This window comes from Opisthorchis viverrini, assembly GCF_000715545.1.
Source record: "Opisthorchis viverrini unplaced genomic scaffold opera_v5_5, whole genome shotgun sequence".
NCBI classification, from domain to species: domain Eukaryota; kingdom Metazoa; phylum Platyhelminthes; class Trematoda; order Opisthorchiida; family Opisthorchiidae; genus Opisthorchis; species Opisthorchis viverrini.
In genome coordinates, this window is record NW_008751661.1 from 2,700,599 (window position 1) to 2,717,897 (window position 17,299).

The 17,299-nt window shown below is 43.4% G+C and overlaps 1 protein-coding gene across 1 annotated transcript in view; it reads right to left on the reverse strand.

The window, feature by feature from the left end:
- Positions 1 to 11,335, reverse strand: part of T265_00533 (hypothetical protein) — a gene marked incomplete at both ends in the record, with an annotated part of 19,735 nt that extends 8,400 nt beyond the window's left edge. Inside the window, 3 exons of the mRNA XM_009164337.1 lie at positions 1,965 to 2,279; positions 3,892 to 4,066; positions 10,781 to 11,335. Coding sequence (XP_009162601.1) covers positions 1,965 to 2,279; positions 3,892 to 4,066; positions 10,781 to 11,223 — 933 coding nt within the window. The remainder of the gene's footprint in view (positions 1 to 1,964; positions 2,280 to 3,891; positions 4,067 to 10,780) is intronic.
- Between the last annotated feature and the right edge of the window lie 5,964 nt (positions 11,336 to 17,299).

The window sequence follows — 17,299 nt, forward strand, 5'->3', positions numbered from 1 at the left end:
CGTTTAGTGAGGTTAGGGAAGTATATATATATATATATATATATGATATTTTCTTGGAGATTGTGCCTTTTGGAGAGATTTAATCATGAATAATGTCTTATGCTCGTACACGCTAACTGCCTATAATAGCCGTGGACCTCATATCTGAGCGGTCTCGAGGTGGCTCAGTTGTTTAGGCGCGAACTTATGGGGCGAAAAACCCGTAGTTCGAACCCAGCCTCTGCATCTCGATCTCTTCGGTGTAGGCTCGGACAACCTGCTGGTATCCCAGTCCTCGTGTTTATTTCCAGTGGCATGGAAACTATGCACCAAAATAGTGTTACAGCTGAATGATCACCATATCCAAAAGCCCTTAGCGGGTCTTCAGGACCTTCTCTTGAACATCTTCTTACGGACTCGATCGACTAAACTATTTCATTACAGACAGTTCAACATGACCAAGATGTCGGTACTACGGTCGGGTTTTTAACACAGGCTCGAGTAAACAAAATCCCTATCTCACAAAAAGTTTGGTCATACTCCCTTGAAGCTAACGTATTTCGAAACTGGTTTAGTTAAAATCCGTATAGAATGCGACCAACTGCGTCGACCTCGATATTGTAAATTAACCCAAGTCTCTAGCTACTTTTGCGATTGGATTAGTTCTGCTTTTACTCTTACAGACCTCTTTTTCAAAAAAGCACCCAGGAACATATTTGAATACAAGGCTCCGAAAAATGTATCTTATGGAAAAGTTCTTCGATATTTGCACATTTCCAAAGGTCAAAGTTTGCTGCAATCATTTGTGCGCCAGCTGGTGTTCCGTAGTACTACGGAGGATGGGGAGGGGAGAACCGTGCAATGGAGGCGATAACCTAGTCAGTTAATGGACAGCGACTTTTCATCTTTTCTCAACGGTAGGAATGGACGTACATATAAATCAAAGATGGTATTTCTGATGTACTAGCACCACATTGCTTGATTGGTTCACAACTGCCAGTGTTGCCGACTGTCGTTTGCCTTGTGTCCAAGACCTCATCAGCCTACATACAAGAGGTCACTGTGACCAAGTATGCGAATCGAGGATTCCACATTTCGTTACCGACTCGTCGCCTCTGCCCCTTTTTCACCCTGTAAAGGGCTTAGCGAAAATGTATCCGGGCTATATGTTCTTATCAACATAGGTTATAGAATGTGATCTGTCCGTGTATCAGGGGTGAATTGACTATTCGGGAAAAAACAGCTGGCCATCGCTCAATACTGCCAGTCCGATGTTTTTAGCAGAACCGGAAAATGTGAGTTTTCCTAATTTTACCGCAAATATGGGGCGTGGTGTAGACCGTAAGGTTCACCGTATACTATACCTGTGGCGGAGAAAAACTATGTCTGGGTCCTACTGGTTACTATCGAAGGTGGCTGATGTATATTACAGATCCTTAACAGTATTAATCGATATTCATGTGACTGACAATACTTTTGATTTAATTTGAAGATGCAGTTATCTCATAAACAGCGAAACTCATGGCAGCCGGTGACAAGGGGATTGAATGGACCAAAACCATTCGAATTGCAAACGTTTGTCTGGGTTGAAAAATGTCTGAAACACGTCTAGGAGAGACTATTTGCTTTTTTTATGTTACACTGCATACCAAATTAATGAAAGTCAAGGGTTCTGTTTTTTTTAAATCAGCAGTAAGTCTTCTTCTGGTGAAGCGTTCAATGACACAAGTCAGGACAACCAAAACGGTGTTTACCCAGACACCCATTCTAATGCCAGTCAAAAGAGTTGAGTAGTTTAGACACTCTTATCGGACGTCCGGTCATCTCAGAGACCTGTAAGCTCTTCTCCTGTTTTCCAGCCAACGAGATGAGAACAAAATGAGCAAAACTTTGAATGACACCGTTCAGCTTTCCACCTCGTTCGACTTTCCACGGCGCCCCTTACTTCAATTTCATGGATTACTCTGATAAAACTTTAAGCGTACCTTTACTTCCTGCAACCGACTTTGGTTCTCAATCATTACGGAGTCGGTAACTTGTATCTGTTGCTCCAACTTGATTTGACATTCCTTGAGCTTTGTCTCTGTCACTTGAAGCTGACGGTTGGCCTGCTCCAACGATACTTTGGTGCTTCTGTTGCTCTCCTCTTTCTGCTTTAGTTCTTGCCTGAGCTTCTCAACCGCGGCCGATGTTACACGAATCTCTTCCATTTTGGCCTCGACTTCCGAACGGACTTGTTTTAATTCACGCTCCATCCGTTCTTTTCGCCGTAATTCTCTTTGGGCGTCTGTATTTCGTGCCTGTTTGTAAGTGTACACAGATTTATTGAGCAACAGATTATATCACAGACCTAAAAAGTATGGTTTCATACTGAAACTGGAGTTGCACCGCTCTCAGTCGCCCCCTCCCAATAAGAGACGAATCACCTGCATAGCTTACGTAGTTCTGCGTCATGTGGAGGTGAGGTGCCTCAGTAACCACCTCATGTTGATTCCACTTCTTGATTATTACAAAGAATGAAAACAGTGGTAAATACCGAATCGTACGTGTCGTTTATCGACAGCGGCATGCTATCCTAGCTGAGTAACAATCTGATAAAAAATGGATTCATTTTTTTCCAATGAATAAAACAAAATGCCCACCTGATAATCCCTCCTTAGAAAAGACCGTCTAACTTAAGCGAAATACACCCATTTGCATTGCACTTTGGGAGACTCACTGGGAACCCAGCTTAATCTCTCGTTTGTGATGTCCAAGAGTTTTCAGCAACCTTATGAGTAGTGTATTACGTCTATACATGCATCGCAATATCCCTAATATCTTGCCAACTGGTGCTACGGATTCAGTTGCTTAAGGATATCATAAATGAGGGATTCAGCTGGATTTCAAATGAGTCTCCCATCAAAACTAAATTGGTATGCAAACTAATGTGTGTCACTGTCAGACTAAGATGATACCCATTATCATTTTTATGACTACTGACTAGTCAGTTTCAACCGGTCACAGAAACAAGCGTGTTACGGCAATGCGGGAAGGTCCCCTGGAGTTCAGGTGCATTAGTCTAACGCAACATTCGCGCTATTTCTATTATTCAGTCATTTGATTGCCTAATAAGATGCAACATACATTAGCTCTTTCAAGAACTAAACCTATCCCCTCTTCATGATCAAAAGACTATACAAATGGCGGAGAAAATTAGGCAACGTAGACCGAAATGTTCACGATAGTGTTTTTTGCTTCACGCGGCCATTTTTATTAACCCATTTTCGGGTTGGCGATGTGTTCCTGATTCTGATGTAGGTTTCATTGACAAGCAAAAAATCCTATCTGGCTGCACTTCCTTTCTTACCGTCTCTGAAAAGCTTCATACAGTTCTCAGCAACCTGAGCGATAACATGATGTGGGGGTTATTCAATCCTATTTTCTTCGGTCAATCCTGATTTTTATTGTGTTTTCACACAAGAAGTAAACTAGTGGTAAAGTTGGATGACATTCTGAATGAGTTTTTAGACTAGTGGGCATGGAACTCAGTTTCAAACATTTTTTAGATGTCCAACCTATTCGTGTCCCACAGTGCGTATTTGGTTTGGAAGTTAAAAAGTTTCCCCCTTCCGTCCACGTTGATCGATTCATGCAAACAACTAGGCATTCAGATAGGGAGGAAAACAGATAACCTCGTACAAATAGATTCATACCAATTCGGCTTTCATTGGAGACTCATCTGAAGCTCAGCTGATTCTCCCAATTGTGATGTTTTATGTATACCGTACAAACTGAAATAAGAGGTGACCTTTGTGCAGCACATTTGGTTGAAGAATATTATGCTAGTTGAATCCAACTGGGACCCAAATGAGTCCCCTGTGAAAAGCAATTTGCTGTGCAAATAAATGTATTTTTCGGATCTCTGCTTACCTGTATTTCTTGAGTCAGCTCCGCAATTTTTGACTGAGCTTCAGCAATTTCGTTTTGGAACATGACTGTCCTGCTTCTCGCCTCTTCCACCTGTTCTCGCAGTTTTCGATTCTCTTCCTGCTGCTCATCGCGTTCCTTTATCAGCCTCTCCTTCAATTTCGTCATTTCTGCCAAACTAAAATATACGCATTTCATTGTTAAAAAATCAAGGGTAAGCTCACATTGAAATACTGAACGTAAATAGTTGCTAGCCTAGCACTTGTAAATGTTCTTTCGGAAGCCACAAAATTTATTTCCTACCTATGGTACCAAAATACGGCTGGAGGACTCAATTTGCTTCCCTGTCTCACTGGGAGAAAAGGTAAAAATTGACGAAATACACTCATTTGTAAACTAATTTGGCTCTTCAAGAAACTTACCTGGAACCTAGCTGAATCTCTCGGTTTTGATGTTCCCAGGCAACTGCATGTGCTTCACCAGGCCGCCCCTCGAAAAACCAAATTAGTTTGCAAATGAGTGTATTTCGCTCATTTCGTGCAGTTCGGTTTCAAGTAGAACATGAGGTTGACGGGAACTCGGAGACTGCGCCTAACTGATGAGCCCCAAGAAGAGCGAAACCGGTCGTGGGCTGTCGAGGAGTTTTCCGAAAAAATTGTCTTTTAGTAATACCTGCTCCTGTTTGAAGATAGGTTTTTCTCTACCTAACCATTTCAACTGATATGCGTCTAATTGCACCGAAACTAAACTGAATACCAGTGATTTCTGTCGGAAAGCTAGCTTAGATATGCCGGATAGCAAAAACTATATTCCTCTCCACATTTAGCCCTTTCTTCACTACTAGGCCATTTATCACGCAATTGACTTAGTTTTGCAGTTAGTTTCCGCTGTTTTATGTTGATAAACAAACTGATAATACGTCATTGATTATGGTGTTGACGATGTAAATGGCCGTATACTCTAGAAACCATCATTACATTGAATTTCCAGATCATCCAAACCAATTGGTTTTCTTGCCTCCTCCTGCGAATTTTAAAATGTATATTAGATGCATTACCACGATATGGTACAAAGAAGAAAAGATACATTGTAATGGCAAATAAAGGAGACGGAATGACAATAGTTTCAGAGAGAACCCGAGTTAATAGTTAAAAACTTCACAAGAGAAACGTTACATCGTGTAAAAAAATAATGGTGGTATTTCGGCTGTTATTACTCTCTCGCTGTCTAATCATCACGCCACTTCCAAACTGCCCAAGCGAAGGCAAAAGCATTCGAGATACTGGGGTTAATTTTGATCCAAGCACTAGGTTTTCAACCTAATTATTTAGCTATCTCCAGTTAATGCTTTTTAGCGACGTTCAAATTGACACATCCGAGCGCTGTGTTGAGTGGCATACGGTTGGAAAAAAGCATCGTTCATAAATTCACTCCTCAAGAGCGCTGCACACGTAAGTAGGTTAACTTCAATTGACTAAATGACTAGCGTGCTTGAGACTATTTTTGAGAAAAACAACAATGGCTCAAATATTGTGCAGCATTGAGCCTGACAGTTACGTTTTTGCGTTCCTAAACCAATGTCTCTTTCTACTCAAACTCTTAAGCAAGCAATCAGTCAGGTAAACCAAGCTTTCAATAGATGCTCGTTTACTATACAAATTAGGCTCACAAACCACATGCTATAACTGCTGTGTCAGTGATTTCAACCTACTACTAAATTTTTATCACCGCATCGATTCCAAGGTCCATGCACCGACCAAACCACTTCAAAAACAAAGTAAACAGTGGCACACTTCCGAGGACTAGTAGGTTTCACCACAAATGGTAGATTTAGGCAAAATTTGTTGAGTTCTTGACATTTTAAAAAAGCCATCAAGGTAAGACTATTGAATTTGTAACTGGAGTGAACGACAAACCGAAGGTCACCATCTAGAAGTACCAGGAAAATTCAACTAGCTTGAAAGGCCTACAATTTTTTGCTCGAGGATAGTACTGTGTCACAGTTAGAAACTACTTGCAAATTTTATTTTAGGTTAAAACTAATAAACACATGAAAGTGAGGCAAAATAGCCGGTTCGGAATGCTAATAAGTATTTCATCCTGAAAGCTGAAAACCGGGAGTCACTATCTTGGTCTTGTTGAGAACCATCAGAATGTATGTGTAAGGAACTTTCAGGGTTATTTCAACCCAAATATCCTGTCTACTAGTCGAGAATTATGACATTTGGTTGTGAGTGGCTGTTAAACAGCTTGTTTAGCATCATTCATCCTTCAGAGCATGAATTCAGACATTACGGCTTGTCGGTCTTTCAGCGTAAGTTAGCCTGGATTAAAGGATGAAGCCTCCTAGCGGTACAGTCCTCAAAGACTGTCTGAGTGATTTTGACCTGAATCTCTTGAGTAATCAACAAGATAAGCACGGATTACGTTCAACGAGGGTAACAGTCATACTTCGCTATTTGGTTCTCTAGCACAGACCAGCTACAGTGGTTGGGTTAAACCTCTTTTAGAACTCCATAAAACGTCCACACTGCCATCACACCATGGTCAAAATAGTCCAAGCTCACTAGTTATTCCTTATGTGATTTGTTGCACGTAATCATGGGTTCATTTCGCTTACAATTTTTTGGTTACAGTTGCATTGTGTCTCGCATAAACCTTTGTCCTAATAACATGGTACAGATTTAATTTGTATCTCAAATGTCAATGGTACTCACACAGATTATGAGACGACCAGTAAAAGTTTAAGCATTATTTATCTCCTACTGGCGTTATATTAAGTACTCTGTGATGAGACGTGCTTATTTTGGTAAATATCTTTTGTGCCGTCAAAAGGTTTCTATGAAGCCTATTCTCACAGTCAAATCTTTGTTCTCTTAAAATTAGCGTTTGTATTTCTGTGACCATTTTTCTCGTTTGATGCTTTGCCGGTGGTAAACCTGTTATTTTAGCAATCGTTCCCTGCATCGTCCTTGCCCTATTTATAACCCCTTCTTACTCTGTGGTTAGTTATTAGCATGCATCTAGGTTTACACTTGGGCGATCACGGTCTCTGGGAACGAAGATAATGACCAACAGTGGCCAAGTCTAACCGACGTGAAACGTTAGTGCAGTCATTTGTGTCTAACCATCAAGATCTGGGGCAACTGCGTTTTGTTTTTCAATAGACATAAAACTGGACAAAAACCAGATAGTGGTCATTTAAACTGACTAGTTCTCGTAGCAAAAGGTATACTTGCAAAATGTACTCAAATAACTCTCATTTGAATGAGCATAAACGTTAAATTTCACCGTTGGGTCATGAAACGTGCATGTTAAACCATCTAATTTTATGCCCTACACTCGGTGTTTAAAAGTAGTAATAACAGCTCTGTAGACAGGCGCATTATACCGCCATGAGGATGATCCGTCACGAAGGGACTGGACCTTAGTGTTGCGGCGGTTTGTGTACCTCGGTGATCCATTGGGCTATACTGGGGGTGTCTGCACGACACTCACAATCTCATACCAGGTTCGTCCATGGGTATAGGTCTCCTAGTTCTCCAGGCTGATTTTTGTACCATGTGTGGTGACGTGACCAGGTTCGTCCATGGGTATAGGTCTCCTGGTACTCCAGGTTGGCTTTTGTACCATGTGTGGTGACGTATTTCGCGAAAATGGTAATGTACCTGCATTCCCAGCCCAACGCTGCTGCCTTGCGGTTAGGCTTTTGAGCCAAAGGCTTTGGTTGAGGACCCTAATCGTCCTTCTTTCTAAGTGTGGGTGTCCTGGCAGTATCCCTGCCCTCGTACAACCATGACATACACAACAAACAATACTCTCATGCCACATCGGCCGTCGCGTGATACCATCAGCCGGGTCGCCTTACACGCTACATACAACAGGGCGGGTATTCTTCTACTCAAGCGTCATTGTGGTGCTGGTCCTGATGACATTCCACTTGCTCTTTTCAAGTATGACCGTGGATACCTCATCCGGTGCCTGGCTAGCCTATTTCGATCTATCGTGGAGAAGAAAACCGTCCCAGACAACTGGCGTAAATCAATAGTGGGGCCCACTTCCAAAAAGAGCACTCGCAGTGAATGTAGCAACCACAGAGGTGTTAGTTTGACGCCTGCTATGACGAGGCTTCTGGCGTCACTGATTCTTCGTCGTTTCACTGTAGCACGCGAAGTCTTGACTTGTGAGATTCAAGCGGGATTTTGACTGGGTAGAGGCTGTGTTGACCGCATCTTCACACTCCGTCAGGTGTTAGAGCAACGCCACATTTACAGACGACCCACAATCCTGGTATTCCTTGACTTCAAGGGTGCGTTTGATTCTGTTAATCGATCAGTGTTATTAACTACACTTGCTCAACAGGGTATGCCCCAGAAGTTTGTAAACATAATCCGATCTCTATATTCACATACTTCTGGGCGGGTAAGGGTGTATGGTGAACTCTCCAAAAGCTTCACTACATAAAGTGGTGTCAGAGAAGGATGTCCACTCTCCCCATTCTTGTTCAACTTCGTCATCGATGAAATAATGGGGCGAACACTGGATGGTCTTCAAAACTCCGGTGTTCAAATTGTTGCTGGTGAGAGCCTTGTTGATTTGGAGTACGCAGATGACGTCGTCCTCATCTGTGAAAACCAAAGCGAAGCACAAACCTTGTTGAGTAAACTGATCACCATCATACCATTTTTTGGCATGCGCCTTGCACCTTCAAAGTGCAAAGTCCTGCTTCAAAACGTGCCATCTGCGAACATATCCCTTACAATTCAAGGAGAACCACTGGAGATTGTGGAAAACTTCACATACCTAAGTAGTTGTATTAGCTCTGACGGAAGTGTCTCTGATGGAGCCAGTGCAAGAATCTCAAAGGCTTAAATCACGTTTGCTAAATTGCGTCAGTTGTGGCGTCAAAAAAGCATTTCACTGGATCTCGAGGGTCTTGTGCATTAGACCGCAGTAGGGGGTGTGTTATTGTATGGGTGCGAGACATGGCCTCTGCCGGCAGACGATGTATAGCGTCTCCAGGTTTTCGACCACCGATGCCTCAGAAGCTTGGCTGGTTGTGGATGGTGTCAGCGTGTATGTAACGAGCTGATTAGAAAACGTGTATTTGGTTGTGCTGCAGGTATTTCAATCCGAGAAAACATCCATCCCCATCAACTACGATTGCTTGGGCATGTGCTACGTATGCCGAAACACCGTCCACCAAGACGACTGCTGTACTCTGTGCCTTATTCAGAAAGGCGCAATCTAGGAGGTGGATAGTGCATGACTTGACAGAAAGGGCGTGAAAGAGATCACGAAGAGTTTGGGTGTTGTTGGTGTTGTACGTTTTCCAAGATGGAGTCCCCGTGACCCCGTCTGTGCTTGGCTGGAGACGTTGCAAGAAATGTCGGCCAGCCGATGTCAGTGGCGTTCGTGTTGTCAGTTTCTTTTCAGATAGTCTGACTGAGCGGTTGGATATGTAGGCACCTCAGTATGCTTGACATAGGCCAGCATTAGGTCCCCTCCCTCCCCAACTCTTTTTCTGTTCTCTTCACTGTAGGGCTCTTAATACAATTATATATATATATATATGTAACTAGACGAACCTTATGGTTGTACGGCAGTGAAGCATCAGTACCAGCACTGATGTCATTATCTTTGATGATGACGATGATCACACCCGTGTTAGTTCCTTCTTATAGCTCTATATCCTCCCATCATAACGTGCTGTTGTGAACGTGCCAATCTTTTCGAAAAATTAACTTATATATAACTTCGGTACTTCTGAAGAAAACTTATAGGTGCTAAGTTTGGAGCATTAATCCTCTGAGTGACATGAATTCCATAATTTAAACCGCATCAATGACCAATGGCCCATTATAATCACTGTGAAACACCTGACTGGCACAGTCACTTAACAGATGCACCAATCTCAACAAACCCATCTTAATTAAAGTAGTCTAACTTGACTCAAAGAATAACATTACGTAAAGAATCTGCGCGATCATAGCGGGTAAGTAAGTACAGCCTTGCTTCAAACTTCACAGTAATTTCGGGATACCTTCTTAAAACAGCTAATCCCATCCAACACTGAAGCATTCCGAAATATGTGACTAAACCTTGGCTCGACCGGAAGGTCGGATGAAATAAGCAACCCCATCCATACCTTCCTCGAAGTATACAAAAAAACCTCTTGAATTTCAAGGACGGTTTGCAGTTGCCTCCGATAGACTTACACCTTCGTAATCACTCGTTTTTGCAATTCACCTTACACATCCAGTAGGACCAACATGGGTTCTGATCTGGACAGAGTATTGCTGAGAAGCGCCGTCGATTAATTAAGCATTACCAAATGTATTTCTTTTAGTTCGCTGCAACTACGAAAAAGCATGCAGGTCAAATTTCTAATAGCGTCTAATAAGACAACTATAAAATACGGATCCATCAAATTTTTCAGTCAGCACAATTTTTCACTTACATTGTACCGCAAGAGTAGACCTGTTATTCTGATTACGTGTAAAGGGAAGGGAAAAAATACTTCGAACCTTATTCTTTGCTTAGGACAAGGTTGTAATAAGGTAAAACAAGCGGCTATCTGGAAAATTATCTAACACTATTTTGTAATGTTGCAGCGGGTCCACAAAAGGCACACGATAGCGATCGGATCTTAAGGCTTAATATGAGGAGCCAAAAAGGTACGATTTATTCCTGCCCAGATTTGTTCATCTGGTACATCATACCTGCTTAACGTGGATCAGAACTGAAACGCGACGACACCCGTCATCATCATCATCATCATCATCGGCATCATCATCATCATCATAATTATCATCATCATACGCAGCAGCAGCAGCAACAACAACAGCAGCAGCATCAACTGTGAGTTTCTTCACAGTACCATTTGACTCACCTTTCCACACCAGTTGCAGCCCCACCCTGTTCAACCAACTTGCTGAGATGCGCTATTTCTCCTTTCAATCTGTCAATTGTCTCGCGGGCTCTTGTTTCCTTTTCTGCGGCTAAATCAACCAATTTCCAGGCTTGTTCAACTTCTTTCTTCAAATTCGCCATGTTTCCAGGATCCTCACTAGATAGCTTGGTAGCTTGAGAAACTTTAGCTGAGTTGGAAACTATTTCTGCTTTCAGTTCTCTACACTTTCGCATCAACCGCTTCTCATTATCATGGGATTTGATCAAGGCCTTCATCAACTTTTCGTACTCATCTTTGAATTTCTCCAAACCCTTATTACCCATCAACTCTTCCATAACCCCGTCATATTCCTTTTCGAGCGCCTCAAAAGCATTGTCGTCGATAGCTGGTTTGATCATAGGTTTCTTCTGGTCGGTTTGCATTTCTTCAAGTGCTACACTGGCATCAGCCTGATATACTTGTCGACAAATGTGACATATTTCAATTAGTTGGCGTTGAAAAAACGCTCCATCTAATGACTATGACGATGACCTTCACGGGTTCACGGATTGATATACAGGATAAGGGCTTCCGTCCGAATGTTCGGGGCGGGTTGGTTCTTGTCGTTCAGCAGTTTCGGTTCGCCTGAAAGACACAAGCGAAAAATTTGGAAATACCGTTTAGCATTTAGCGCTGGACCGATTAAAGGTTGGTAGTCATTTTCGTAGCAGCTCGCTGGACACGGTCAGTGAGGTTTACGTCCTTCGTGAGTCCTTTGTAGAAAACCTAGTTGGCTTATTCAAGAAACGGTCTTATGTGGGCCCCACAGGACATTAAGAAGTCCATGCGGGCAGGACGGGGTAAGGTGTGTAAAATCATCGGTGAAACCGAGAATGCCTTTTGAGCCGATTTAATATATGCCGCGGAAAGGTAATATTTTGAGAGGGCCATATTCCGAACTCCTCCTTGGCATCTACCCTCGTAAGGTCTTCGGGTGTGCTCTCACTATGCACGACAGATGCGTTTGCTGAGTGCCCTGCGAATGACTTGTGGAAGCTCTTTTCGTCCTTCAGAGGAATGTGTTAGTCCAACGACCGATGCTCTGTAGCATCTGCACCCATTTGGAAAGTCTTGGCATTTGAAACCCAGGAGTTCAAGTGATCCTCAAAGGTAGATATGGACCCGAAAGCAAATTTGAAAGTTCAGTGATGTAGATGGGAAACAGATACGGTCTCAAAACAAAGCCCTAAGGAACTCCAGTTGAGACTGGCGCCGAAAAATATTTGGTTTACCCTACGTTCAAAAGGAATATGTTTTCTGGTAGGAACGCCTCAATCCAGCGAAGAATTTCCTCTTGAATCTCGTAAGCTTCGAGCTCGTGGAGCAGCCGTAAAAAGAGTCGGTCTTGTATGTTGCACATTGAAGTTTGACAATACGTTGGGCTGTCACGCGGTACACGGTATTTGTCACTGACATATTGAAAGAGTGAGCAAGGAACGTCAGGATATAACGTCCTGTTTGCCTTGAGTTCTGTAAACTGGTTTTATCAATCAGTTATCGAGATAATTACATAGTGACGTAAGCAGATGTTTTTACTCCGTTCAGTGGAAATCTCCTCTGTTGGCTGGGGCTGAATCAATTGAACACTGTCTGTATATAGGTGCCCCTAAAATCCGGGTCCATGTTTTAGATAACCCTTCATGCTTTATGTGAGTTCAGTTTTCCCTCACCCTATCGGATTCCCAACTTAATGGGTCCATCAGACCGAAACCAAGACAATTTTGGGAATTTGCCGCAGTGGTCATACTTCGCGCGGGTACACAAAAGCTTACCCTCCTAGGAATGCTACTTGCACCGACTACAGTTTTATCTCAGAACCCTTGGTATACATTGACCGATGCCCTCGCGGTAACCTCACTCGTCTCCCATGGTGCAATTTAGCTCTTAACAAACAGGAGGGAAGTCGGTCGCCTCTGAGGTGAGTGCTGAGAGAACTATTGAGCATCTATTCAGACTACCTCTGGAACAAATAAGCGGCACGATAACGATCTCAAGACTGCGGCTACTCCCCGTTGTTTAAGCCTTGCCTATGTTCTTGATGTTGGTCTTTATTTGCTGTCGTCCTGTGGGAGAACGTATATTGAGCTACCCATAATTCTTCGCCATTTTTGTCGAAGGTTTCATCCAACAATCTCTGAAGGGTGAATGTTAACCAATCTCCAAATGGCTTGTAGAAATAATATTTTTTTCGTCTGATAGGGAGCATGCCAATTGGGACGCGATTGAGCCGTTACAGTGGCAAAGAACGACAAAATTGATGGGATGACAAAATCAAGGTACGTGACTATCACGTGGTAGGTGATAGTACTTTGTGGGAAACTAGAAAAGATGAAATACTGTGGCAACATACAAGCTTGTCGATTTTAACTAAGCCTGAAAACCGTAGCCGACTACGAGTGAACTTGGACGTATGAATTAACGATCGCAGTCACGAAAGCTCAAGTGAAAATGATCAGATGAGACATTCACAGCAGAGGTAAATGACAAGTTGCGCCCAAAAAGCATGATGTACATCGAAATCAATTACACTCAATGATTTCCTGATTACAAGGAGTTACACCTAGCACTTGATGACCGCTTTTGCCATGCACCATTCGTTTTCTTGAGCGCGCAGCATTGACTCGGTGACTGGTGATCCTCATTCTTAATTTCCTGTTAGGTTGACGTAGTAGACCTCAGTTAAGCTACGATTCTTATCAATTATCTGGAAAGCCGTTGCTTGTCTGCTTTTCACTTATCCTTTGTCACTGCTCACATTAACCACTCTTTCTGCACAACGAGGACCCGATGTCATGACGCTTTGGCGAGCAAAAAATACCGTTTCTTCTCAACTAGTCCAACAGCTAGCCCCCCACTATCTACCTCGACGACAACGTTCTCACCTTCCTAAAACTAGGCACATACTCTGGCCCAACCAGTACTTGGTCTCTAGATCAGCAAACGTATCCACCTTTCTTGGGTCCATTTAGCTTGCTGTCATCCCTTTTTTAGATTTTTTCTATCGACGCCGTTGCATTTTATGCCTCCTAACACCCGCCATGCGCTACAGCCTTCATTATATCCCTTCCTCGTCGTCCCTCTTCCCAAGCTCCAACCCTCGACTGCAGTTGCCCAAACGCCCATTAGAACTGTTATTCGTTCAAACTGGCTGGTGTCCGGCCTACACCCACACAGTTCACCTCCCTGTGTCAATCTCCGTCACCCAGAACAAGCTGTCACGAAACTGCGTATCCCTTCTGCGACCCTTGATGACCGTTATGGGGCTGTCCGTAATGGTTTTCTAGTTTTGGTTCATATCAGCCGATTAAATTAGTCGGACCTCATGCCTATTGTTCCATATAAGTTGCAAAAGAAACATATTATTATTATTTAATCGAGTGCTTCCCACTGTTTATGACATTGTCCCCTTTTTGCGCAATCTCCACTACCCGCAAATCCCCCTGTCATACCCCAGTCTGACGTTATGCCACCTACAAGTGTGAAATATACATCATTATTATTATTATTATTATTATTATTATTATTATTATTATTGTTATTTACCTAACCTCCCAAGGTCACTCATGGCTGGCAATGATTTTCAGTTTTAGTTCATGCCATCTGGTTGTCTTTGAACCAGTCGGACCTCATGCACTTTGTTCCCACCATGTTGGGAAATAACCTATTATTACTATATCATCGGATATTCCCCACTGATTATGACATTGTCCTCTTTTTTGTGCAATTCGCAGCCCCACAAATCCCCCAGTCATGCTCCATTCTGACTGTAAAACTATGTAAAACGCTATGCCACTAGCAAGTTGGGAATAAACATCATCATCATTATCATTATCGTATTTGGAGGCAAACGAGCTGTGGTGGATATTTGGGAGGGAGAGGCAGAGTCAATGCATTCAGGCGAATAAGCCACTTGAGTAGGATCGCCGAATCTGTGAACGGGACAAAATGCGATTTCAGTGGGATACCGAAATGGTCAAATATGAAATAAGCGTTGACTAGATTAAGACGAACCCATCCCAGAGGCGGTTGGGGCCAGGCAAAAATTTGCTCGCATTTGTTCTAGCCAGTTTGATTTCTACAATCTACGATTACTTCTCACAGATGAGCCTGCCTCTCTGGGTTTACTTTCCTTCTCGTTGTGCTGTTACCCACCACTTTTAAACCGTAGTGGCCCGATTATGTATAAATTGGAGTGATCACTACAAGTTGAGAAATTAAGTGGCAGCTTCTAGTCCCGTTAGTTTTCGTCAAAAACACTCCACTGAGTAGGGATGCAGTGTGAGTGGGGACGGCAGGCACATACGGACTGATGGAAACTGTTGGATTGATGAAAGCACAAAAAAGGTCATGGATGTCCGATCCGGACATCCATAATTATTCCTAGGTTAATCATTTTGCCACGATAATGAAAGTCCGAAAGGAACTTCTGTGAGTTACGAAGAGTCATTCATTTAAAAGACAGAAGTTTCGAAGTATTTTTTATTCTAACCTTTAAATTCGTCCACCATAACGGAGGACACACAAATGTGTTCAACCGAATGAATTAAACGCTCCAATAATGGCAGGCCACCAGGCGAACTTCAGTCAGCTTAGTTCAGTAAAAAAACAATTTTTTGCTGGAATACCGCAACGGCCAGTTTCTTGTGCTTGATGATAGACGAGGGGCTTCAAATTGAATTAGGGGCAACCTGCAAGCGTGCAACTTGACCATTGTCCTTCCCTCCAGGTTGCGCGCATGCACCGGATTCAAGGATTGATACACAGAATCGAGACTTTTGTCCAAGCATCACGGAACGCTTTTGTACTTGTCACGGATTCACGGGTAAACGGATTGATAAACAGGATCGAGTTTACTGCCGAAGCTTCCTGGGTCAATTTTGGCCTTGCCGGTCAGCGGCTATCGTCCACCTGAAAGTCACAAGTGAAAAAGGGCGTAGCATTGCTCCCTAACTTCTCAGCGCGGGGCAGTATGCTTGCCAGCTCGATGACTCGCATAAACAAGTGTCTAATAGTACTTTAAACTGGGTTCTAGAGGGAGCGTAGACAACCGTCAGAGAAAGATTATTTCACGCAGCTACTACCTGAAATGAGAAAAAATTTACCTAGTGAACGTGTGCGATCTGAGCTTGAAAATCTTACCATGTCCCCGCCGTGTGTTCACTGGGTCAACGGTGGAAAACCTGTTATCCAAGCTTTGTTCAAACAGGACGTAAGTAAAAATTTGGTTCCCTTGGAAGCGACGATGCTTTAGGGGAAAGCGCTCAAGCACCGCGAGAGGCGTTTTATAGACCATGGACTTGAGGCCGGCAACCATTGTCGTAGCGGCTCGCTGGACACGCTCAATGAGGGTGACGTCTTTCGTGCGTCCTGAGTAGACAACTTGGTTGGTTTATTCAAGGGGCGGTCTGACGTAGACCCCATAGAGTCTTTGGAAGTTCATGAGAGCAATACGGGAGAAGGTGCACCAAATCATCCGTAAAACGGCTAATGCCTTTTGGGCCGATTTCTCATGGTGCTGTGAGAAGGACATGTTTGAGGAGAGACAGATACCCAATTTTTTTTCGGCATCTATCCTCATGATGTTTTCTAGTCCTTTCTCACCATGCATGACAAAGTCGTTCGCCGAATCTCCTCCAAATGACACGTGGACGCACTTTCCGTCATTCAGAGGAAAGTGGCAGTCCAATGACCATTGCTTTGCAGCATCTACATACATTTGGACAGCAGGAACTCCAGGATTTCAAGTCGTCCGCAAAAAGTAAACATGAACTCGCAAGATCGTCTGGGAGGTCGTTGACGTAGATCAGAAACAGGAGTGGTCACAAGACGGAGCCTTGAGGAACTCCGATGGAGACCGGCACTGGAGAGGAATAGGTGGAGCCTATTCTCACTCGGAATGATCTGTCTAACAGAAGCACTTTGGTCCAGCGATGGATTTTTCCCTGAATCCCGTAAGATTCGAGTTTGTGAAACAGCGGGATTTGTGGGTCCCCTATCAAATGTTTTGAGAATTCGAAAAATATGTCATCCGATATGTGTCATTCGTCCTTGGCATGGGTTAAGCTGTACATAAGCACGAGCATGTTTGTCACGCAAGGGCGGTTTGTGAGAAATCCGTGTTGAGCTGGAGATATCAGATTGCTGGAAGTAGAGTGATCTAGGATAGCTCGCTTCAGAATGCGTTACATCACCTTGCACGGCACGCTAGTGAGGCTTATAGGCCTATAGCTGCCAGGCGATAGTCGGTCACCAGTTTTGTAGATTGGCGTACCAATCGCTTCCTTCCAAGCAGAGGGAAGGCGGCCTTTGTCAACGACTGACGAAGTGCCAAGTGTGGATGATTGGCCAGTGTGGAGGACATTTCTTTCAGGCTCCTTGGATGAACCTCGTCGGGCCCCAACGCGCAGAATGGTTTGATCTTGTGCAAGAGTTGACAAATGTCCTCCAACGTGGAGAACA